Raw genomic sequence first — 26526 nt, 5'->3', positions numbered from 1 at the left:
GTATTAAGTGTCAGATTTGTCTTTCATTAATAAAAAAGAAGTAATTCATCCAGTTATTTCGAACAATAAACTTCTGGACATTATATCTTGCTGCTTATACACTGTAATTTAGAAATAATTGAGCCAGTCAGTGAGGACATCTACAAAATACCTAGAGCTAAAGATCAACAACTTGCCATGAAACCAGGATATTGGAGAATTATGAAGTAACCAATAACATCAATGCTTTTCTCAGGCACAACATCAGCACAAATTTAAGCCATAGCACAATCAAGGCACAGTGCTACACCACCTCAGTAAGACTGATAGTGGAGTATGCTTCATCAAATCGGTCCAACCTGGTAACATACAGAAAAGCTGCAAAAGGAGAGCAGCATTCTTCATTTCCTACAATTATGGAATGACCAGCAGTGTAACTTAAGATGCTCAAAGATCTGCAAAAAACCAATTCTACAAGACTGCAGATGGAAGGCAAAGATGGCCATGGTTTACCATATTGTTTATTAATGTGCTGCAATAACATTACAAACCAACATTGTGCTGCAATACAACCATATCTTATATTCAAAGAAGCTTATTTAACAATACATGAATATGACTTCGGTTCCTGCTCCATTACTCTGGGGTCACCCCTAATAGCCCTTCCTACAATTGTCATGAGATTACAGAATGCCTTACAACTATTGTATATGCTGTCAACACTTCTATTTTGGAGGGTTTCAAGAAGGGGCAATCTAATTAAAATTAGATGTAAGATCCGCTTGCATACTCGCTACATTAACATCTAACAACATCCTATTAAGGGTCACGTCAGAGGTCAAATTCTATCAACCAATCAAATCGTCTCCTGCAAAATCATTGTATATTGTTGAAGCGAATAAGTCTAGAGATGTTCCGAACTTGACCTCTGACGTGACCCTCTATGGGATGTTGTTAGATGTTAGTGAAGCCAGAATGTGAGTGGATCTAACATCTAATTTTAATTAGATTGAAGAAGGGATAGCATCAGATCAATCAGCATGACTACTGTAGATCACTAAATTTTCGCGACACCTTTTTTTCTCGAGATAATCATTAACTCTTTATTAGCGAGACAAAATTTTCACGAATTGTGGTCATTTCTCTATATAATCTTAAGGAATTCTTTTATACGTGATAATGAATTTTTCGCAAGCATACCGTCTCGCGTAATTGCGTGAAAATAAAGTTCTCGCGAATAAAACGTGATTTACAGTATATCCATCAGTTGTAATTGTGCGTAGTACTAGAAAGGCTTTTAAGAACTGTTAGATTGAAGGAGAATTGTTTCCCATGGGCTTATGTTAATAGTCACTTATATTAATACAAGACATAACACAAGATATGGTCATAAGGTGGACTGGTATGCATATCAGCAGCACATTAAGGGAAGTAAATGGATGATAGAAAGACAAGATACTTTTGTTAGATATTTGGTGTAAGACATGTATTTCTATTAAACAAAAGGCTCCATGAAGGCCTGCTTGTCAACATTCAAAAAAATTATGTTGTTAATTAAAAGCAAAATACTGTAGATCACTAAATTTTCACGACACTTAACTTTATTTTCGTGAAATAGTCATCAACTCTTTCTAAGGGAGACAAAATTTTCTTAAAATTTTGGTTATCGCTCTATATTTAATCTTTAGGAATAATGATAAATGTGAGAATGAAATTTTCTCCAGCACAATATGCCATGTAATTGCATGGAAATAAAAGATCTCGCAGAAAAAGTGATTTAGTTAGTCCTCCATTTTTGTTATTTAACTTCAATTCAATAGAAGAGGAGGAATGCATAAAGAAAATACATGGCTACATGGACTGGGAATCGAACCTGGGATCCCTATATTACTGGTCAGGTGCTCTACCACTGAACACAGGCCAATATCTTTCATTCTATGGTCCATTATAGCCTGGAATTCTGCATTATTCCCTTCTTAGCAGTCCCCTACATCAAAAACACAAGTTCTAAGGCCCTGTCAGGGATGAATTATTTACAAATAACCTGATACTAGCCACCAAATCTAGTAGGAAAGGGTGAATGCATTTTCACTGGAACCCCCCCCCCCCTTTTTATTTTAACTTTAATGCAAATCTGGGACAAATATAGTAAAATGTAGGATATAAAATCCTAAATTAACTTTAGATATAAAATCAATATTCAAAGTTGAATTAACTTTTACTGTCTGAAACTTCGAATATATTCAGATATTATAGAATTTTTTCATCATGACCATCTTAACAACCCAAGGTGTGATGTTCTTATTTGGAATCTATTCTTGAATGATGATAAATAATATATAGAAAAAGTAATCTTAACAAAACCCTTACCTAGTTTTTCTTTGGAAAGTCATTTGTAAATGTCATTACTAATAAACATCAGCATCCCCATCAACAACGTCTCTAGGTCCACATTGAGGTTGTTTACAGGTTATGCTAATACCAGTAATAGAGAGGGAAATTAAAAATGTGCATAATACAACAAAGTAACATTGTTAGAATTAGCAAAGGAATATCCTTATTTTTAGAAATATTTAATTTATATTATATTATTGTAGTTTTGACATAATTACAAAAATAAACGGCTTGTTTTTTGCGTTTAGAAATTAACGCCAATTAGACTCCTCCTCTACTTTCACTTTTGAAGATGCACGATCCGCATGTGTAAAACAGTAAATGAATAAGGATTAAAGTTGGATTATCTGTTCCAATATTAAATCCATATGGATAAATGGTGGGTAATTTTTTTTTATCTATGGGGAAATATTATTATTAAAAGCAAAAGTGTAAACGTATGACTAAAATCTGTTCCTGGCGTATTGTATCGTCGTGTACCCTAAATTCGTCCGTACCCTAAATTCGTCCCCAAACTTCTCAGGACCAGCACGTTTCGAACTTTATATCGATGACGTCATTTTTAATTGTTATGACTAGTGAACACAAAAATGCAGCTTTGTCAGCAATTATTTTTCAGAATTTCAGTTTAAACCAGTATTAAACTTAAATAAAATAAAAAATACTTAGAATATCTGATTTTTCCTTAGGTCCATTTTTTATTGGAAGTGTACACGGCAGTTAATTCCTCAAAATTACTTCCAGATCTAATATTCCATCATTTTATTATTTTACACCTGTCATTGTATTGAATTACGTGCATGGGTTTTTAATTGAAGAATTTGATAAAAAGAAATCATCGCTCAAAAATCATAAGGATCCTATACACTTTCCATCTACGATATTGACGTTACTTGTGTTTGGTTGCCGTACTAAGCGGCCATGCGGGTATCCGTAATTATTTCAGGGAAAAATCTTAAGTCATCGCTGCAAATGATGGTCTCCACAAAAATCAAAGATTTCAACAGTCACTTTAACTAACAGCTGTGAATGCTTCCAACAATAGAAATTCTGTTGGTACTACAAATTAAAACAATTTATACTGTGCTGCTGATTTTCCCTTTTCTTGTGTGTGTGTTTTGTTTTTATTCAGTTTAATATAATCGAAATTTTTTCTATACAGGAATATGTTATTGAGACGGCAAATAAATAAAACCAAATGTATTAAATCAAAAATATTTCCCATACTTAAGAATTTATTATTACCCCCCCCCCCCCCATTTAAACATTAGCAATTAAGCATTGATGATCACATTGTTTGAATAGATCTATACTTTTGACCTTGCCCAGTCGGCAGACGCCAGTCCTCATCACCACCCCCCCCCCCTCCCCTTTGCTTGCAAAAAAAGTCGTTAAGTGGTCAAGTAATCAAGAAGAAAATATTTTATTTCTACAAACCAAGAATTTATCTTATTGAACAGTCCGAACAGTCGTTTTATTGAGCCGACCAAAGTAGGTGTATTGTTGTCACAACTTTCACCAGTTTGACAGGTGCTACGTCACGTGCATTGAAGCATAACTAATCCGGGCGTCTACTGGGTTGAACTTCACGATATAATCCACGATATAATCAAGTAAAACAAGATCTTTTCCGCGAACTGTTTTAATTCTCATCTACTGCAGAACTAGTAGATGAAAAGTTTTTTTTTTGTGTAACGTGATTATTTTACACATTATTAATACTTAGGTGATCAATTCAAGTCTACGCATTAAATTATAGTATTCCTATTTTGGTTTTTTTTTTTCAGATTGTGCCTGAATTGCACTGTTCAAATATTTTGATTTTCTATCGGTTTTTGCAAGTAAGGTCAATGAATTTTGGAAAATCTAAAATAAAACATTGTATAATTTGCATATATCAGGTAATTTGATGAGCATACATGACATCGTTGACAATGTTAATCTGAAAGCACGTTCGTGTTTTTTTTTTTATTTCGTTAAAGAAAACGGAGTCGTTAATAGCAAAAGCAATTTAATGTTCTTAAATTGATAATAAAAATTTAAAATTAACAATTAAAATTTACAATTTTTATTTTAATGATTTTCCAATCCTTTTTTAATCATAAATCAAAGGAAAACAAATAGACCAGTCGTCTGCGGCCGTTTTAAATCTGAAGGACGAAAATAGGGTATGGGTGATATTTTTAAGTGTAAAAGTTTGATTTTGTAGAAGAGTTCTAAAAATCTTGTGAAGAGTGGTAAGAAAAAATAATTTTTAACATTTAATCAGCAATTCTATTCTATAGCTAGCACTGAAGTTTGTTTATCAATTCGCACGCGCTCGGTGTTACTATGACGTCAAATGTCGTAAGGGGACGATTTATGGGTACACTAGGATATTTTCGACCTATTTAGATATTATTTATTAATTTATTTCAAACTTTACAGAATCTGAGAAAATATGGGCTTAAAATGTTAGTATATGTGTCTATAAATAAAATGATATAACCCAAAATGCAGTTTTGTGTTTATTTTATTTATACACCATAATATCAGTCCAGTCCAATACGAAAAATCGTAATGTTACGAAATATAGTAATATTACAAGAAATCGTAATATTACAGAATATCGTAATATTATTCTTATATTACTATTTTTCGTAATATAGTTAAATTACGGAAACTCGTAATATAGCAAGTTGAGAGAGAATATATTACGAGTTTTCGTATTTATGCAAGACAAAATCAAGCATTGAAAGAAACTGAATGATGTTTAGGGAAGTATGACGTCAGAAATATATTATGCCCCGATGGTACTAGTATCACGTGGTCATCTTGGTCAGTGACGTCTATCGAAAAGTATGGAAATGCAAGAAGAAAGTAACAATGGTAATGGGTGTGTGAACATTTTGTTTTATTAAACTTATATAAGAATTTTCCCAAGGATGGGAACAATTTTCCATAAAATTTCAATGTCTCCTCAAGCTTGTCACAATGGTCTATAATCCCCGAATTCCCTATAATTTTCCCAAAGTCTACCCTGAAAATCAGACCCTCATCTCAAATAACGAGATGTTACGAGAGATAACTTGTAATACTCTCACTAGGCCCTGAATCTGCTTGCACTTGGATCAAATGCACCAAAACAAAGAAAATGCACTAACCATACATATCCACGATATCATAATGATGAAACCAGAGACATATAATCTCTGATGAAACATAACAAAGAGATTGTATCAGAAAAAAGGGAAGTAACTCTTAGAAGAGTTAGAAATTGCTTATATTACGAATTTTAGTAATATTACGATTTTTCGTATTGGACTGGACTGAATATGGAGAGGGTGCAGTTTTCCTTACAAAAATATTGGCGTCTTATGTTTTCGACCTAAATACAGTATCAACGCCCAATCAGTATTGGCTATAAATATCCATTGGATATTCCAAACAATTAAAATACGATTGTCTGTCTTTCAAAAAAACATTGAACAAGTTGCATATTTTGGTTGCAAATACGTTTTATGCGTTTATTCGTTGGTTGAACCCATCTGTCAGTAGCTTTGCATTTCCACAAAAAATCATTGAAATGACATTGCATTTTTCAGTAAAAATCTGTAAGAAAGTGCCCATAGTTAAGGAAGAAAAAAATTCGTTTGATCCACCCATTCATTTCAATATTCATGCGTCTCTTTGACAGAGATCTTAATTTTCTTTCGGAAAAATGTCATCAAAAAATCTTTGTAATTAACCGATTACGGCTTTGATTAATCAACAGATAAAATGTGCATTAGTAAAAAGACTAGAATTTCTGACAACGGACTAAAACCGGAATTCCGTTAAATTAATTATTTTGGGTATTTTCACTACAGTTGTGCTTCTAAGGTATTTTTCCAAGTGTAAGAACCGAAGAAATTTGTTCTACCATGCAGTATCTGCATGGGAAGCAGATTGGGAAAAATAGGTCGAAAATACAATATGGTCGAAAATAGGATACGAAATGATATTAACACATCCATGCACTTTCGTCTGTCCACTGTCCCTATGAACCTTAATAAGATATTTTTTGTTTATGCGAAATATTTTGGAAGTTTGTTGTTGAAGCGACTCAAAATTGTGTTGTTTTGGATCAGACCAAGTAGGAACATACAAGGATTAATACAACTATTATAAAAGTCAGACTGTTTAATTGATCATTTTTTACTAGCTGTTTTGTAGCATATGAGTGCATGAGTCTAAGGGATCTAATAGTGTACCATCAATTATGTTTTCAGATCAAGATGCCCACTGTGATAGTGTTAGATGTTTCTCTGTCTATGAGTAGACCTGTTGTCATCCCAGACTGCTCTGAAGAATACCAAAGAAAACATTTAGCAATCCACGGAATCAACTGCTTCCTAGATTACTTATCCAGCAACTTTAAACTAGAATTTACCTCACTTGTAAGATTTAACATTGCAGCTGATGGTTTTAGGTAGTCCAAGTTCACTATGGTCAGAGGAAAATGTCTGCCTCAGCAACTATATTTCACCATATTAGCTGTTCCATTTAGGTCTGTTAAATGTAGTAAATATCTGACTTTTCCAGGCTAAATTTTCATGATTTTGATATTTTACCTGCCAGGAAAACATCAGAACCGGCGCCATTATGAAAATTGGAAATTTGGCTGTCTCCTGATGATCCATAGTTCATTTTTAGCTCACCTCGACGAAGTCGAGATGAGCTTATGCTATACCCCCGGCGTTGGCGTCGGCGTCGGTGTCGGCGTCGGCGTTAGCGTCGGCGTCCCAGGTTAAAGTTTTAGGAGCAAGTCCATTCCCAAGTAACTATAAGCCCTATCTGAACCAAACTTGCATGGATGATGCATCTAGGGATGTACACTACCAGACTTGCTTCGGATGCTGGATCTGACCTACATTTTCTAGATGAGTGACCAGGTTAAAGTTTTTGGAGCAGGTTAAAGTTTTTGGAGCAGGTCCATTCCCAAGGAATTATAAGCCCTACCCAGACCAAACTTGCATGGATGATGCATCTAGGAATGTACACTACCAGACTTGCTTCGGATGCTGGATCTGACCTACATTTTCCAGATGAGTGACCAGGTTAAAGTTTTTGGAGCAGGTCTATTCCCAAGGAACTGTAAGCCCTACCTGAACCAAACTTGCATGGATGATGCATCTAGGGATGTACACTATCAGACTTGCTTCGGATGCTGGATCTGACCTACATTGTCTAGATGAGTGACCAGGTTAAAGTTTTTGGAGCAGGTCCATTCCACAGGAACTATAAGCCCTATTTGGACCAAACTTGCATGGATGATGCATCTAGGGATGGACACTACCAGACTTGCTTCCGATGCTGGGTCTGACCTACATTTTCATTCCCAAGTAACTATAAGCCCTACCTGAAGCAAACTTGCATGGATGATGTATCTAGGGATGTACACTACCCGACTAGTTTCAGATGCTGGATCTGACCTACATTTTCATTCCCAAGTAACTATGAGCTCTATTTGGACCAAACTTGCATGGATGATGTATCTAGGGATGGACACTACCAGACTTGCTTCGGATACTGGATCTGACCTACATTTTCATTCCCAAGTAACTATAAGCCCTACCTGAACCAAACTTGCTTGGATGATGCATCTAGGGATGGACACTACCAGACTTGCTTCGGATGCTGGATCTGACCTACATTTTCATTCCCAAGTAACTATGAGCCATATTTGGACCAAACTTGCATAGATGATGTATCTAGGGATGGACACTACCAGACTTGCTTCGGATGCTGGATCTGACCTACATTTTCATTCACAAGTAACTATAAGCCCTACCTGAAGCAAACTTGCATGGATGATGTATCTAGGGATGGACACTACCAGACTTGCTTCGGATGCTGGATCTGACCTACATTTTTCATTCCCAAGTAACTGTAAGCCCTAGCTAAACCAAACTTGCATGGATGATGTATCTTAGGATGGACACTACCAGGCTTGCTTGGGATGCTGGATCTGACCTATATTTTCCATACAAGAGACCAGGTTAAAGTTTTGGGAACAGATCAATCCGAATGAACTTGAAGTCTTTGATATCTGCAGTTTTAACAGTTATGAATATTTGTTTGCACAATACATGTTTTTCACACTACACGCATAGAAATGTGTATATGCCATGTAGAGGGTTAAGCACAACTTGCAAGAATATTGTTGTTGGGATGAATACTTAATATTAAGAAAATATGATGTAGGATTTGCATTACTTAAACTGATAACATTCGTCGAGGTGAGCTTCGTAATCTTTGATTACCTATGTTTAATACTTGCGAACCCAACTAAATGCTGAAATCAGAGTTTATCAAAAGCATTAAATGCCTTTAGTACACTCACCAATATCGAGAAAAAGAAAATATCACACCACATTTTGGTACAGGACTTGCAAGATTTTTAATAAAATGCATGAAAATGAAGACAAATCTCGACAGTGTGATAAAATCTTTTCAACGGTTTGTATATTCTATAAATGAACCATAAAATCTATACCGGTATTGGTAAGTACTCTAAGTATTGTACTATCGATAACTTGTGTATTTAAAATTTAATTTGGTTCGCAAATATCTAATATCAACTCGAGAATGCTGACTCCAGTTGGAGACGGCAATTTCCCATGTTCATAATGGCATCGGTTCTGACGGTTCCCGGCACATAAAATATCAAAATTGTAAAAAAAAAAAAGCTTGGAAAACATCAGATATTTTTAACTAGTCTGTGTTGGTGACCTATTTCATACTTTTATCTTCAGCTTCAAACTCTTAACACTTGATGTTACCAATTTTAATTCTCAAAAGCACAGGATTTGGTTTTCATATACCTCCCCATAGGATTTAGTGCTGTAAAATCTTGTGCTTGATAAATTGAAAATGACACAAAATCAGTATTTCATTCTACAGAATTGTATTAAAATATTAGAAGCTGATAATGACATGTTTTGTATTTTAGTTGGTGTTTTCCTATCTGTGGGAACAGCTCGTTCCATTTACAAGGAACTATGAAACAATCAAGTCAGCTCTGAACAATGTGGAAGAGTACAACAAAACCTGTATAGAGGCTGGCTTAACAGGTGCTTCATCTGTAGTCACAGAGGAATGGAACTCTGTCACCCCTTCACAGGTATGTAGTGTCATTTGTAGTCACAGAGGAATAGAACTTTGTTACCCTTGCATAACAAATAAATCATGGTTATGTCTGCCCAAACTTAACATTGTGTTGTCTTACTTTATGTCATGGCTGCAGTTCCTAAGTTTAAGGTTAAGGAAATTAATCATGTGTACAGGTATTATCATCTGTAGTAAGAATGGATGCTTGTCACTCCTTCACAGGTAGAGGGGCCTTTATAGGCTTTGCAAAGTTAATACTATGTTTAAAATCACTGAAATGATTACCTAATAGAGAAATTGATGTTTTGAAAAAAAAAAAAAACAAATTGCTATAATTATAAAATTTAACAAATGAAAACTACATTCTATTGGCTTTAGAGAAAATTTGGGACCCTTACTGAAGTATATTTGGGATTTTCATTGGGCAGTTTTTTTTTTATATGACACATTTACTGAAAAAAAATCATTAAACAATAATCTCTTCATGTTGTTTCTTAATTCAGTATTTTTTTTATGCCTCCCTTTGAAGAAGGGAGGGCATATTGCTTTGCTGCTGTCTGTGGGTCCACCATCATTTTCTGTTCATTTTCTTCTTAGAGGTTGCACATACTGAAATGAAATTCAGTATACAGATTAATCATAAAAATATTGAGATCAGGTTTTTTTTGGGTACGATTTTAGACAGAGTTATGTCATTTGGACTTCCAATTCCAATTATTGGTAATTTGGGGAGGGGGGCATAAGTGTTTTACAAACATCTTGTTGTTAATGATTAATGTAAAGGAAGAAATATTAGAAATTTTTGTTTTGAATTTTTTCCATCTTAGGTTTTGCATTTTGGGTGACATTAGAACCATGTAACCATACAAACACCAACGGTACTGTTTGGCATGATTGAAAACATTTCTCGGCATCTACATTTTCATATTTTTCTTTAGAAATCCCAAACCTAAGCATTATGCTGATCTCTTGGTACAGAGAAAATGTATCAAAATGCGATTTTTTTTTTTTTTGATTTTGAATAGCAATGTACCAGAATATTGATATAATTGCACAACCCTATCTCTTTGTTATCGTAAAGGAGTATAAATCTGTCACTTACTTACAGGCACAGGTCCTTCACTAGATTGCTCTTAATTCGTATCAATATTCTTCAGATAGCATTTCTTGTGCAATGTTTGCCATACTTGGATTTTGTTGACTCTACTAAAAGTTCATAATATGAGAGTTGTCCCAAAAAACTGTAGGCAATGTTGATATTAAATTAAAAGATTTGCACAAAAATTAAATTCCTATTAATTTCTATATTTTGTCCATTTTTAATGGAATTTTAGCCTTTATATTAAATTTTGCAATGTATTATTAAAAAATGCTGATTTTTAGGGTGTACATTTACTGTATTGAGCTGAAATGTTTTTTAAGATTATATGATATTGAAATACAGAATATACTTGTTGAATTTTGCATTTGCATTTTAAACAGAGTAGTAGCCCTTAAGTTTCAAAGACTAAATTATCTCTTTATGAGCATAATGTTAATAAATAATACATGTACTCCATAATGATACAGAATGGTATTTTGTGATTGTCCTCTGTATAAACTGTTCAATTAAGATGGCCAGCTTTGTATTATATTACACAGGTGATTGATTTATTCCCATGCATTATGAATATTGTTCTTTTTTAGAAATACCGTAATCACTATGTTAGCTTGTATTTCATTGCAGGTTAGGTTGTAAAAAGACAACAAAATATGAATTATTAACTATTAAGTTTTATCTTAGTGCTATAAGGGTAAGAAATGAAATGATAATTAGCACTTTTTATCACAAACATGTAGAATGAATTTTTCTTAGATCAGATGGTTATAGTTCTGAAATGCAGAAGAATCAAGACCTTGACTGATGGCCCTTCAGCATAACAATTTAAACCACATGTTTTATGTCCATTTTATTTCAAACACAAAACCAGTGGCTTGCTATGATGAAGGCCATGTTAAAAAAGAACTTTTAACTAGTTTCTCTTTGAAAATTAATTTTTCTGCTAAAAATTGCAAATTTTGAACAGAATCCTTAATTTTCAAAGACAAAATTAAAAAAAAAAATCTTTCAAAATTCTTGTAAAAAACCTATAGATTTCTACCATTACATTTTAATGTTAATAAGAGAAAAGTTATAATCACAAGATTAATCTGGTCTGGTGTTAGTTGTAAGTTTCTTTTTTTATGTGTGAAACTAGACTTCTTTTCCTGCCAAGAATGTCTCCAGGGAGCTATATTTAGAATCACTGATATATTTTATAGATCAGGGCTTCATTCAATTTCCAGCATTACAGTTAAGTATATAATACCACTAAGTACCACTGTTACAACCTACAAGCACATGTGGAAACTCATGATCTTTGGAAAATATTGGATTCTCAGATACTTTTTAGCTCGCCTGAGCTGAATTTCTGATCACTGATTTTGTCTCTAGTCAGCCTGTCCACCTGTCTGTCCATCGGGCTGTAAACTTTTCACACTTTCAACTTCTTCTCCAGAACCACTGGGTCAGTTTCAACCAAACTTACCAGAAAAGGAAATCAAGTTTCTTCAAATGAGGACAATCCCCTCTTTCTAGGGGAAATAATTCAGAAATATGTGTGGTGAAAATTTGGTGGTTCTTTAAAAAATCTTCTTCTCAATAAACCAGGGGCAAAAGGAATTGAAACTTATAGGATACCTTCTTTACATAGTGCAGATTTAAATTTGTTCAAGTGATGACCCCTGGGTTTAGGATGGGGTCACAATTATGGATCAAAATTTTATAGAATAAATACGGAAAAAATCTTAAAACATCTTCTTCTCAAGGGCAGCTATGATTAGTCACATTAATCCTCAGGTAGTGTAGATTCAGATATGTTCAAAATGATGATGTCTAGTTGTAGGGTGGGACCACAATGGGGTGGGGGGTGTTCAAAGCTTTACATTGTAATGAAATAAATATGAAAAATCTTGTAAAATCTTCCTCTCGAAAACATATAGGCATTATTTAGACTTTTCGGCTTTTGGAAATACAACATAACATATGTACGATTTATGTGACGTCACAATCGGAACTTTCCAAATGGCTCGTGTAGTTTGCTTTTCATATACTCAAGAGAGTCTGATCATGTGACCAACTGCATGTCATTAAAAATTGAATTTCAATTTTATTAGCATTGTTATATAAGGAAAGACATCAGCAAATGTAAATATAGAAATTTATGGGGAAAAAATCCTTTTAAAATTTTCTGCTCAAGAACAGCCTAGCCATTACTGATATTGATATGAAAGCATCCTCAAAGTGTTAAATTCATTTCCCTCTCCCCCTGTAAACTTTCAATACTACATTGATTTGTTCTTTTCCTAAGCAATGTGCTCAGGTGAGCAATGTGGCCCATGGGCCTCTTTTTTTCCTAGTTTATCTTCAAAATATGCTTGTGTAATGCATTTTCTAAGAAACCAAGCAAACAGTTCTTTTTTTTGTTGAACCAGCCTTGTAAAATTACATCTTAATTAAGGGCATCTTAATTGCTGATAATAGAGTGTTTACTTCTTTAATGAGGCTATTCCTCACGTTCCTCCCCTGATCTTCAAAGAAGATGCACTAAGGTGAAGTTTACAGCTTTAATGAGTACAGTTTAATTATGCTTATGCTATTTAAGTCATCTTTTTATGCTCAGTAGTTTCATTGATGGATACATTTCATGCTGATTTTATTACATTAAGAGAAAGGCTTTTTTAAGATTGAAGATTCACTTTGAAAGTTATAACAAGATTGGGCCTGAAATATACATGAGACAAAGAATACACATTTATCAATAAAAATATCAATATTTTAAGGAGATATTAGCAATGCATTTTAACTGTTCAATGAACATTTTACCCGTTAAATTGATCTCCAATATTTTTTACCTATTCTTTCAATTCTGCATCCCTACTAGGTGAAAGATAATTATTAGTACTTAAAATTATTTTTAATAGTTTTAGAAGATATACTCCCATCTGAAGACAATGTGGTCTTGAGGGATTTTCTGGGTACAAATTTAGTATGGTTTTGCAAATTACTAAATAGCTTTTTTTATGTCAAATATATTAACTATTAATAGAAGTATTCTTTTCCCATGGTAATAACACACTTAGTACAAAATTTCCATAAATTTCGTGCCAGCATATATTTAATTATTATTTAGAATTTGAAGTAATTTTCCATCTGCGGATTAAACAGAGATGGTAATTCTTCAGAATTTTGACCCATGGAAAAAAAAGGTTTACAGGATATCTTGTTTGTAATAAGCTAGTTATATTTTATGCATAGGTAATCTTGGTGACGGATGGTAGAACAGGCATTGGGCAAAGATCTTTGAAAAATTCACTTGAAACATGGAACCAAAGGGAAAACGGTGATGAAAAATTCCCTCTACCGTTCAAGTTTCCTTGTAAATTGCACGTAATGATCATCAGCAGTCCGAATGACCCAGACATCAAAAGTTCTCTCCCCTTGTTTGAAAAACTTATTGAGATTAATGGCCAGGGGGGAGAACTGTGTGTGCCAGACAATGCCCTAACTTTACAATCTGTGGAAGCCATGTTTACAAGGATACAGGAGAAGTATTATCAGCCGTACAATGGGACGCTGAAATGTGGGAACTTCAAGTGTTCTGTACAGTTGTTCCCACCTCCCGATCCCTATGACTCGTAAGTTTATTTACTTACACTTATCTCATAGTAATTTTATGTTTTAGAATTTTTTCCGTTTTTAAATTGCTATCCATTTTCTACTGGTTTTGTGTGAACTTTTTTTGGACTTAATTTTTCTCTAGTTATTACTTGCTTTAATTAGTTGTTGGGACAAAGAGGAAAGCTATTAGAGATGTTAAAGTCTTATCATGGTCAAAGTACTGATGTAAGAAAGAAGAACTATAACTCGATCAAAAAAAAATTCTCTGAAAAGATTTGCATGGCCACACTCAGGGTAAACTGAATACAGACTTAAGTTAAAAATTTAATATTAAATATGTTGTGTTTTATTTAACATACATAATCAAAATTTGGCAGGTTGGTTTCATATTCAGGGAAAATTTAAGAAAATTATATAAAAAATTATTTTGATTTCAAATTTTGACTTAAGTCTGTTCTCAGTTTTTGGTCTGGGGCCCTGGTGACTGTAAAGGCCCATGTGCCTGCTGTATGGTAAACATTTGTCTGTCACATCATGAAATATGAGAAACCAAAATTATGTTTTTGCTGTATATTTTTATCAATAATTATAATTTTCTTTGATACTCATGAAAGAAAGGATACATCTGCATAAACACAACCTGATTCAGCAAAATGAAGTTTCAAGGTAACATTAAGAAGACACCCTCCAATTAAAGGATTTTGACCATAACTGTCTGGCATTCTCCTGAATGCAAAAAAGTTAAAGACCCTCAAAATACTGCTAATCATTTGCTTGTTCCTTGACAACTGACAGAGATCTGTCACAGATCTGTTTCATTATTGTCTTATTGATCCTTTGTACTGAGACAGGATACAGGAGTTTGAAGAGGTTCATCAACAAGTAAGCTCTAACCTAGAGATCCTGGGATTCATTGACATAGCAGACATTGCCAGCCCTCAGGCGCTCTCTAGACATCTGGTCCTACCTCTCCCAAACAAAGACACCAAGACTTCAGATAGTGGTATGTTTCAGATTGTTTGTTTGTAGTTTAACGCCCCTCTTGAGAGTTTTTTACTCAAATGGAGACGCCACCACTTGCAGATGGAGGGCTGCAAATTTGGACTTGTGCTTAGCACTAAAGGCTGTTAATTATATTGAGCAGTGAGGGGTCTTTTTATGCCAGAATCTTCTGCAACACAGGACGTCAGTTAATATGTTCTCGTCCGAAGGACAGGGGGCCATTTTACAAAAGGACTTACAACTTAAGACTAAATTTAATTCTGCAAATACATGTAACTATTTAATGAACATTAAATCAAAAATTATTTTGATCTTTTTAAAGGGAATGTGGTAAGATATTTTTACAAAAATTATTTTGGAGAGAATTATTAATTTTGGCAAAATTTTTCGTCATTTGAAGTTTTTAGTCTTAGTCATAAGTTCTTTTGTAAAACGGGCCCCAGGTCTCCATGTCCCACAGTGGGATTCAAACCCGCAACATAAGGATTAACTCCGTACTCTGCAAGTCTAGATCAGATTCTCAACCACTGTGCCACACAGGCAACTTGCAGATAGTAGTAAATGTCAGACAATGGTGTTTTAGGCCGTAACTTTATTTCAGTCAACAGTACATATTGAATAGTAAATTATTTTATAATGTCAGACAGTGGTATATTACAGTACATGTCAAATAGTGGTAAAGGTATGTCAGACAGGGGTATAAATCAGTTAATAGTACATGACAGATAGTGGTATATTTTAGTCAACAGTGCATGTCAGATAGTGGTTCCTGTCAGACAGTGGTATATTTCAGTCCGTGGTATATGTCAGACAGTGGTATATATCAGATAGTGGCATATGTCAGTTAGTGGTATATGTTAGATTGTGGTATATGTTAGATAGTGGTATATGTCACACAGTGGTACATATCAGATTCTGGTATATGTCAGATGGTTATACCTGTCATATAGTGGTTATGTCAGATAATGGTATATATAGTGGTATATGTCAGGCAATGGTATATGTCAGACAGTGGTATATGTCAGACAATGGTATATATCAGACAGTGGTATATATTAGATAGTGGTATATGTCAGACAGTGGTATCTGTCAGATAGTGGTACCTGTCAGACAGTGGTATATGTTAGATAGTGGTATATGTCAGATAATGGTATCTGTCAGACAGTGGTATATGTCAGATTCTGGTATATGTCAGATGGTTGTACTGTTAGACAGTAGTATATGTCAGAGAGTTGTATATATGGTGGTAAATGTCAGACAATGGTATATATCAGACAGTGGTATATGTTAGATAGTAGTATATGTCAGACAGTGGTACATGGCAGATAGTGGTATCTGTCAGATAGTGGTACCTGTCAGACAGTGGTATATGTCAGACAGTAATATATGTCAGATAGCAGTGTATATGAGACAGTGGTATATGCCAGTGGTTTATGTCAGTGGTACCTGTCATACAGTGGTATATGCCACATAATGGTTTATTTCAGATTGTGGTAAATATTAAATAGAGTTATATGTTAGATAGAGGTTTATGTCAGCCAGTAGTATATGTCAGCCAGTGGTATATTTCAAGCAGTGGTACATGTCAGATAGTGGTATCTGTCAGATAGTGGTACCTGTCAGACAGTGGTATATGTCAGATAGTGGTATATGTCAGTCAGGGGTATATGTCAGATAGTTGTATATGTCAGATAGTTGTACCTGTCAGACTGGTATATTTTAGATAGTGGTATATATCAGACAGTGGTATATGTCAGATACAGTGGAGCCTCATTAATCGTGTCGTTTTGGTTCCCAGTCAATTTGTCTGGATATGTGAAGTGTCCCGATATCTGAATTACCTGTTAAAAAAGTCAAAATAACGTTAAAAAAATATGTTCCGATGAAAAATCGTCTGGATACTAAAGCGTCCAGATATCTGGCATCTGGACACTTCATTATTGTCTGGATATCTGGCATCTGGATATCTGAAGGTCCACTGTAGTGGTATATGTCAGATAGTGGTATATGTCAGATAGTGGTATATGGTTATGTCAGACAGCCATATAGTTCAGTCAACAGTACATGTCAGATAGTGGTTTGTTTCTGCACATGTCAGATTGTGGTATATTTCAGCCAATAAGACATGTCAGTGGTATTTGTCAGATAATGGTATTGTTAAGGGAGGATTCTTCTCATATTTGTTGTATTAAAAAATTAATGAAATTTTCACAGATTCAAGAAGACAATATCAGTAAGTGATAGTATCAGTGAGAGTAAATTTGACTGTTTTATATTAGAGGCAAGGTCAGGTCAAGGTCATTATCTTTTTCCATGACATTATGAATAAAATAGGACTGTTGCCAATCATGTGATGCCTACTTTCAAAAAATTAAAGATTGTTTCTTTTGCCTAAGAAGATATAACTATATTGGGTCTATAGCATGATATTACCAAATTTACATAAATAATTAAACCAAACTGGATATTCGCTAATCCAAATTTTCTGTTTTTCTTGATTTTTTAGGATATATTAGTTATTTTCATATGCTTCCTATATTTAACTTTTTCTTATTTTCATATATAATAAAGTTGTCTTATAAATGTACAAAATGATACAAGAACAAAAAGTTTTATCGTTTACTAAGAGAGGAAAAGTACTTTTTATTGATTTTTGGCTCAAATCCGTACTTTGATTGGAAGCGTTTTAAAGCTTACATAGTTCTAGTTTGCTAAAAAAATAAAAACATATTTATTTGATATATTTTGAAAGTTTACCCCCTTATAATTTATTTAACTTACATTTGAAAATTTCTTCAAGTCTTTGATTATGTAAAAATTTTAACTAAATTCATATATTCTATTATAATTTTGAGATGCGGAAAAGAAGATATTTTCATACGCCAAAATTCCGCCAAAAAAATAGTCCCTGCTAGTTTTCAAACGCAGTTTACCATTTCTATTTAAAGTTGTACAATTTTGATGAGGAAAGAAAACTCTGGTCTTTTAAATCCTTTACACCTAAATATATAAGACATATAAAGCAAATATACTTAGAAGAATGTTTCATCTAGTCAGAAACCAGAGAAGAATCCTATCTTAAGTCAATAGTGCATGTCAGATAGTGGTATATGTCAAACAGTGGTATATTTCAGTCAGTGGTACATGTCAGATAGTTATATATGTCAGATAGTGGAAAATTCTAGATAGTGGTGAATGTCAGAGAGTGGTATATTTCAGATACATGTAGTCATATGTCATGTAAGTGGTATATATTATGGAATGAAATGGTAATTGTGTAGATAGTGGTGTATTTCAAATAATGTTCAGTTTCAGGGAGCAGTATATTTCAGAAAGTGGTACATGTATATCTTTCAGATAGTGTACACAAATATTTTATATAGTGTTCTACTTGGGACACTGATATATTCAAAGAAGTTTGTTTGTGTTATAAAGTGATAAATATGTCAATGTTTTAATGGTTATTAATTTCATTTCCTTAATATTAATTAAGAAATAAGGTATCATTTTTAAACATCCATCGAGCTATAAATACAGGTTGGTCACGAGATTGAATTCCATAAAGCCCGAAGGACTTTATGATGAATTTAATCTTGTACCAACCCGTATTTATAGCCCGATGGATGTTTTAAAATAATAACTTCTTACTTATATTTACATTTGTGACTTATTCATACTTTATATTTGCCTGATTGTGACTTTTAATGTGTGAAAATACGTTATTTTTCAAACCCAACAGCATGTATGTAATCCACTGAACGCGCGTCGACCCCTTATGACGTCACAAAGAAATTACGTCGAACGTTTATCTATATACTCTTCTGTGACCTCTTGACCCCGTACCTGTATTTATACAATTATAGATATGCATTGCTTTCAGTAGTGTTATATACAGGAAAACATTTGCAAATGTAAATATCTGATAAATATAATTTATATCATAATGATAATTTTAAAAGATGTAACAGACAACAGGAAGGGTGGGATGTCACTTGTATTGACTGCCAGCACATCAGGTAATATCTAATAATGTATTGAAATTACATGTATGTACTGGGTAATTTTAGAATAAACTGGTCTTAGAGTATTGTTTTACGTAACTCTCTGCATCTTATATTTTATGGATGATCTCCATCTTGTTGATCTAGATGTGGAGAGTAAAAAAGAGGAGGAAGATGTGGTGCAAGAAGATGGCAAGATTCCAAGTTTTACCGTTCTCCTACACGGAAGTCTCAAAGTGGAGGGGATGGTGGCGCTGACGCAAGTGGCGTAAGTATCAGAATAGGGAATTATGGGATCTTACATCATTTTACATCTTGATCAAAAATATATTTTGGGTTTCGCAAAGCAAAATATGGATTTGTATTTTTTTTAAACTTAATATTGGTTCCTGTCTATTATTTGCAGCTCTTACACTACTGAATAAAATCTAATGAAACTTACACTGAATAGTGCCATTGTGCAAATCCTATCTTAAATTTTTGATCAGATTTTGATATATATTTTAGAGTTTTTCCATCACAAAACATTGACTTTCCTATTAATCTCAATAAAGGGGGTAAACATTTTGTAAATGCAACTCCAATGAAACTTTCACAAAATCTTATAAAAGATTTTTACATATGCTAAGAAATGCACTTAGCTATTAAACTCATACTGGAACAGATGATATTATTTTGTGAGCTCAATTTATGCTCACAGTACCTCTAGGTTTTAAGCTCAGAGACCAGAAGAGATTTTGTATATTAGTATTAAAGGTTTCCATAATCAATTCATCAGTCTGTCCATTTGCCTGTCTGTAAACAATTTTTTCAAAGTTGAGGTCCAATTTCAATATAACAAGATACCTATTAAAGTACACTACACTAAAATGCATGATTTTTTTATCAGTTTTTTTTAATTTCGATTAACAGTGTTGCCATGGTAACTATAAATTTAAGTTTCCAGGAATTTGTATCGAAATGCTATTATACTACATTTTTGTCCAATTGCAATTAACTTTACTTAGAGACTAAACCAAGGATCATTATTTTTATTGCTGTTGCCATAAATTCAAGTATAAGTACAACAAATCTTTATCTTTATGCAATAAAATCCAGTACAATCTGGTCAGAGACTTCCTTGTCTTGGAGAAAAAAGCTCCTTCGTTTATACAGTATCATAGTTGCCAACTCACCCGATTTCGTCGGGTCACACCCGATTTTTCAACCCATAACCCGATTATTTTTTATGACCCGGCGGGTCATGCTTTTCACCCGATTTTTGTCAAACAACCCGAAATCTCCCCATTTCCAGATTTGGTTCGTAAAATAGGTTGCACTTTTAACTTCCAGTTACAACCCAAGCTTAGATCTACGTAAACAATGCCGATGGATTAATTATCAGTGCAGGTGTAAACAATTAACTGGGTGTTGTTTTGACAAATCAATGTTTGAAGTCAATTAAAATGGCTTCCGATTGAACTATATCGTTATCAGGGCCAGCAGGAACAAATTGAACCAAACACGTCTCTGATTGAACCAAGAAAATAGAAACAATATTTATGTACACATCAAGTAATCTTGGAAAAAAAACTTTCATTCTAGATAAAATAAAGTGATCGAAAACAGTGTAGGCCTAACTTCACATTTAATATATACATATTGCAGTAGTTAATTAATCAAGAGAGAGGAAAAATAACTTCAAAACTAAAATTGGTATACTTTCAAATTTAGCAGAAGCTGAAAAGGCTTTTTAAAAAAAAATGCACACTTACTTCAGGTCAATACTGAAATATGAAACCTTCAATTCTCTTTTTTAACATGTAAATTTAATCAAATTATGTATGAATTTTTTGTCATTGTAAATTAAAGCTTTTTCAATAAAAGAATTCTCAATACACAAATACTTTGTATATATATATAATTATGTATAAAATTTAATGATGGTAAATATGTCGTGAATGTCGTTACGTGTTATGACCAGATTTTTTACTTTCCAAATCTGGTCATGACCAGATTTTTACATGCTGGAGGTTGGCAAGTATGTACAGTATGAATAATGATTCAAACATTGCTGTGACAAAAATGATATGGATATTATGAAAACTATTGAATTAACAACTTAAACTTAACATAATTCTATCTTTTTAGATTATTTGTTATGAAATATATAAATGATGATTTCAGAGAGAATTGGTATGGGATTTTGTACTCCTGGGCAGACAGCAAGAAGAAAAGTAACTTGATGCTAAGCTTATTAGAGCCAGGTTTGTGTTATTAATTTTTTCAAAATATACAATGGCTCAGCAAAGCAGAGCATGACCTTGCAACAAAAGGCCAGATCTATAAATTAAGATAGCATTTAACATTGATCTTGTAGCAAATCATATATCACTTCCATTCGGCACACAAAGACAAATTACCGGGCAGGTGGGCCACCCCCACCCCTAAGCATGTTACTTTATCCTCTCCAACTCCATTGCATGGGGGAAAAAAGGCTATACTAAGTTAGATCACATGATATAGTTGTCAGTGTCTTCATGTAAGAGCCATTTTGAAGTTAATCAGATTGGTCCATTATACATGTACATAGTAAGTTACAGCCAGATTTTGTTTCCTCAAACTCAATCCGGCAAAAGAAAAAAAATTCAAACAACTGAGGATTTCTTGTATTGAGGTTTAATTGCATTTAAAGGGGTAGGGACTTGTAGTTCAATTTGTCATATCCATGTTTTTCAAGATTTGAACATCTGAGATTCAGAAGTCTGCTTGTATGTGGAATTCTTTTTTATAATCACTCAGGGAAAGAATTTTAAGTATTTCATGACAGGTAGCAACCCTGTGTAGCTGTTGATTTGTTGCTGTCAGTGTATTGCATTGTTCAATAATTAACATTCTCTCTCCAGACTGAATTTACATAAAGCTAATAAATCTATTTGAAGAACTCCATGCATTTTTAACTGTGTAGGAAACAATGAGAAACCTGAGATATTCATTTTTGTCTTCTGCAATTTAATATTTCAGGAGTAGGCATGGTGTGAACTCCCACACTTTTTTTTGGAAATATACCCAAGAAAAAGATACTTTTTAAGGCAATGTGGTTTAATGAATTTTTTTCTTATTTAACTACTGAAGCAAAAAAAGGAAAGAAAGAATGACTAACTAACCAACAAACATTTTAAAAAAGAACAATTTAAAAAAAAAAGATTGAATAATTTTTAATTAGACAAGAGGTGAAATTTTTTTTCATCATTAGACATAATTGATGGTATTAGAAGCTTCAGAAATCATTAAAGTTGATGTGATATTCCGTATGACATGGTAATGGTATTCTGTCGATAGTCAAATCAATCTATAAAAGCACTAAATTCACTAGAACCAATGCTTAATTATACAAGGAGGTTTGTTAAAGTGTTTTGTAGGTCAGGTGATGACGTCTTTTAATGATAAAACCAATTTTATTGATGTTGGGTTTCTGAAACAGAATACCTGGAGGGAAAATTGAAATGTCATCTCTGAGAGAAAAATACTACCACAATGGCCATATTTGTCGGTTATTACAGGAAGTGGCAGAATATTGTGTCTTACATAAATAGATGAGTGAAACCATTCTGACAATTGTGTTATTACCCAATAGTAGGCTAGAGGAATGCAGTCTCTAATGATTCTCTTTTTGAGGTCTAGCTTATACGATGTTTTGTGTTGTTTTTTCCCTGCAGCAGAGAGAGAGATAGAGAGAGTGAGTGAGAGAGAGCGAGAATACTACTTGCTAATGATGATCAGTCAAAGACACTAAAGGCCAGAGTAATGTTTCAAGTTTCAAAATTTAGTCAAAAAAATTATGTACATAATTGTCTGTAGCACATGCCATATACCAATGAAAAAGGTCTTTAGAAAAACGTTTTTCACCTCCAGTTTCACCTCAGATAGAAATTTAATTCCGATTTTGAATTTAACGAGGCCGAGTCTAATTTGAGTGTGCATGACTTTGTGCAGCTTTTTATTTTCATGCAGTCCTTAGTGCGACAGTACACCTTTCCCAAATATTATGATGTGAATTAAGGACAATAATTAGGAAAAAACGCTGAAACGGTTCTAACGACGTCACTGTTTTTGGTTTTGTAAGCAATGCACGACGCTGAAGAATGACACATGATTCGCATATATGTTTGTAGACGTCCATGGATATTATACTAAAAACTGATGACAGAACATCAAAAGAAACATATTAGCAATCTAAATATTGCTATTTCCACCAAAAAGAATTATCTGCGCCGATATATCATCTGCGCCGATATGTATTTATACCGCAATATGGCAATTTTATAGGTATTGGGCATCGAAAAAATAAATATAGTAATTAAGACCTAAATCAACATAGATGGTAAACTTTTTTAAAATTTCACAATTTGGTGAGTTTCTACAATAACTTTCATATACTTGACTGAAAAAGAAATCTCTAGGGCAGAAATACAAAAAATATGGAAAAATATGATGATTTGGCACTATTCCAACAAATTCCCATCGGGTCCAATAGTAAAATTTGACAACTTTTGAGATGGCCCCCTAAGAAATCAGGGTGGTAAACATTCAAGTTTTTAATGTGAAAACAATACATATAACAATAAAAATTAATTATCAAAATCCCTAGGGTAGAAATAATTAGACACTTGGCCTCGTTAAGTGCCATTTATTGTGTTGACTGAAAATTTACGTAGTTACGTAGCAATTCATTATCATTATAATCCACTCGCAGTGGAGTTGAAGGGGAATTTGTAACACCTTTGTATGTTTGTGTGTGTGAGTGGGTTAGTTTGTCCTTTGTGCGAAAGAAGTAAACGTAATTTGTATGGGGATCAATGATGAAAACTGCCTCCATTTATAGATATGCACTTTGAGACATGCACCGTTTTGCGATGCCCTTGTTTAAAATTTGTTTTCTATACAACATCATTATTCATTCTGAAAAATAAAAAATGTCCATTCTGTCAGGGAAAAAAAGTGTCAATTCTTTTGAAGAATCAAGTTTTCATATTCAGAAGCCTAGTAAATTTAGTGGATTGCTATAAATTTGAACACTCTCATATAGCTGTATTAGTTGAGTGAAATACAAATTATAAGAATTAACGGTCATTTTAGCTCACCTGAGCTTTTCTGATCAAGCGTTGTCCGTCCATCTGTAAACTTTTCACATTTTCAAGTAGGGTAGGGTCATTAAAAAAATCTTTTTCTCAAGAACCAATGTCCCAGAGAAAGTGAAACCTATATGGAAACATTCAAGGGTAATGTAGATTTTAAATTGTGCAAATCATGACCCCGGGGGTAGAGCGGTGCCACAATAGAGAATCCAAGTTTTGCATTGAAATATACAGGGGGAAAAAACTATAAAAATCTTCTTCTCAAGAACTAATGAGCTAGAAAAGATGAAACTTATTTGGAAGCATTCTTTGGAAGTGTAGATTCTAAATTATGCAAATCATGACCCCTGGGGATAGAGTGAGGTCACAATAGGTATTATAGGGGGAATCTGGTAAAGAACAGCTTGGCCAGAGTTACTCAGGTGTGCAATGTGTCCCATGCGCCTCTTGTTTAAGCTCTCAACTTATGCTGGTACACACACTTCAGAAGGTTGATCTCTGTATAACCATCAAAGAAGCAAATTTCTGCTAAAAGTAAAATACAGTAAAACTCGTTTAGTACGAACAAGGATATTGCGTTTTCACTGATAAAGCGAAGTTATCTTGGATCCCCAGCTGTATAAATTTAACGAATTCCTTATACGGATATAACAAATAGCAAAGTAATTTCACAGGTCCCGGCGACTTTGTTATAACCAAGTTTTACTGTATAATTTAAATATATTCAAATTCAATTCAGAATTGATAAATTGTTGCTTATTTGGATTTAATTGCAAATGACAAGTTCCCACTTTGAGGAACCTACATTTGCACACAAATACACATGCAAGTGCACACATTATAGTGTAGCTCTATATGATAGTATTTTTTAATAACTTTGAATTTTAAAGAATTCTTTTTTTTTTTTGTAGGTCCAGAGCCCATAAGTTGGATTGGTAATATTGCTAACCTGGCCCCTATATCTGACTTTACTGAACCCCCCTACGGAGAAGACGATAACAAGACCCCGTTTCCAATCCGACCGGCAGAGAAACACAGCTATGCTCAGAGTTGTGTTGTCTGGATTAAACCCTCTGGACTGCAGGTAAGCATTGAAAGAGGGGTAACTACAGTAGCAGTAAACAGGAGAAGAAATTATTTATAGGTCAAATTTGATATAAATCATGTAACCAGTAAAATGGGAAAATAAATTCTTATGAACATTGGTTATGAGTATTTATATGGTGATATGTTGTTGCATTTTTGTTTTGGTGTTTGCTAGGCTGACATACAGAAAGTGTTGAGACATGCCAGGAAGCTGCCAGAGAAACACCAGCAGTTTTACAAGGTAAAAAAGATGTAGAGAAATCATGGGATTATATTTAGTAAATTCATATTGTTGAAGATGATCTTGGTCTGATGGTTACAAATATTTGGATTATTTTTTCAGCAAATTTTAAATAATTTTGTTTCACATTTATTGCATATTTTGATGGGTTTAAATTTCCACCTTATTTACAAAAAAATATTTTCTTATAAAAAGTGTTTGTTGCATATGTACTTGTAAAGTTTTTTTAAAAAGGCATCTGAAATCAGAGCATGTCAATTGATATATTTTTAGTACATGTATTCCATAATAAACCAGTTACAATTACCTTATTCCTTTTACACTAGTTGGTACATGTGAATGCTTTTCTAATTTCAGGAGTTGAACAGACTCAGACGAGCTGCATTGTCGTTCGGATTTCATGATCTCCTGGAAGCCATGGCCTCCATGCTGGACAGGGAGTGTACAATGCTCCCCGGATCTGCTCATCCAGACGCAGCGCTCCAGCTGACTCATGCTGCTAATGCTCTGAGGAGCGAGAGTGCCACGGATATAGCACAAATGATCCTTCCCTTAAGAACAAATTTTAATCAGGATACATCTTGATTTGTTTCCACTTGGCAGGAAGTCAGTGTTACAGTACAAAAATGTACATGATAGATTACAATTGGGCATTGAACGGACAAAGATCCACATGCAAAGTAGAAATGACAGGAATGAATGGAATCTTTAGAGCTATGATGGAATATGTAGAATAACGACAATGTTGTATATTTGTTGTGACATTTTAACATTGAAACAAAGCTGGAAGAAGCATTTCGGGAGTTAATTAATTGTGACTGCCATCTTTTAAGTCTTTGTTTCTGTTGGTGAAATAAAAAGGCCAGAAAATCTGAA

General features: G+C 33.7%; 2 protein-coding genes across 3 annotated transcripts in view; one reads left to right on the top strand and one right to left on the bottom strand.

The window, feature by feature from the left end:
• The window catches only part of LOC134250687 (sodium/potassium/calcium exchanger 2-like), a 36566-nt gene extending 34132 nt beyond the window's left edge, over positions 1-2434 (bottom strand). For both annotated transcript variants that reach the window (XM_062733053.1, XM_062733054.1), the window contains exon 1: positions 2350-2434. The gene's annotated coding sequence lies outside the window, so the exon portion shown is untranslated. The remainder of the gene's footprint in view (positions 1-2349) is intronic.
• A 222-nt stretch (positions 2435-2656) lies between these two features.
• On the top strand, positions 2657-26526 carry LOC134250667 (integrator complex subunit 14-like). The gene is made up of 10 exons (XM_062733024.1): positions 2657-2752; positions 6624-6791; positions 9347-9517; positions 13841-14220; positions 15055-15206; positions 19354-19474; positions 21373-21452; positions 25235-25407; positions 25585-25650; positions 26008-26526. Exons 1-10 carry the CDS (start codon positions 2750-2752, stop codon positions 26233-26235), a joined length of 1542 nt encoding a protein of 513 aa, XP_062589008.1. The 5' UTR covers positions 2657-2749; the 3' UTR covers positions 26236-26526.

The sequence above is a fragment of the Saccostrea cucullata genome, unplaced genomic scaffold (assembly GCF_032062105.1).
Source record: "Saccostrea cucullata isolate Sc308-1 unplaced genomic scaffold, CSIRO_AGI_Scuc_v1 ctg10, whole genome shotgun sequence".
In the NCBI taxonomy this organism is placed as follows: Eukaryota; Metazoa; Mollusca; class Bivalvia; order Ostreida; family Ostreidae; genus Saccostrea; species Saccostrea cuccullata.
Note: the sequence above shows the minus strand (reverse complement) of the source record. Positions and strands in the feature narration are given on the sequence as shown.

Excerpts from the sequence above, each read along its gene's own strand:
- LOC134250667 (XM_062733024.1), top strand. Across the intron at positions 15,207-19,353 it reads CACCAAGACTTCAGATAGTG|ATGTGGAGAGTAAAAAAGAG; the intron begins GTATGTTTCAGA and ends TTGTTGATCTAG. Across the intron at positions 25,408-25,584 it reads TTAAACCCTCTGGACTGCAG|GCTGACATACAGAAAGTGTT; the intron begins GTAAGCATTGAA and ends GGTGTTTGCTAG.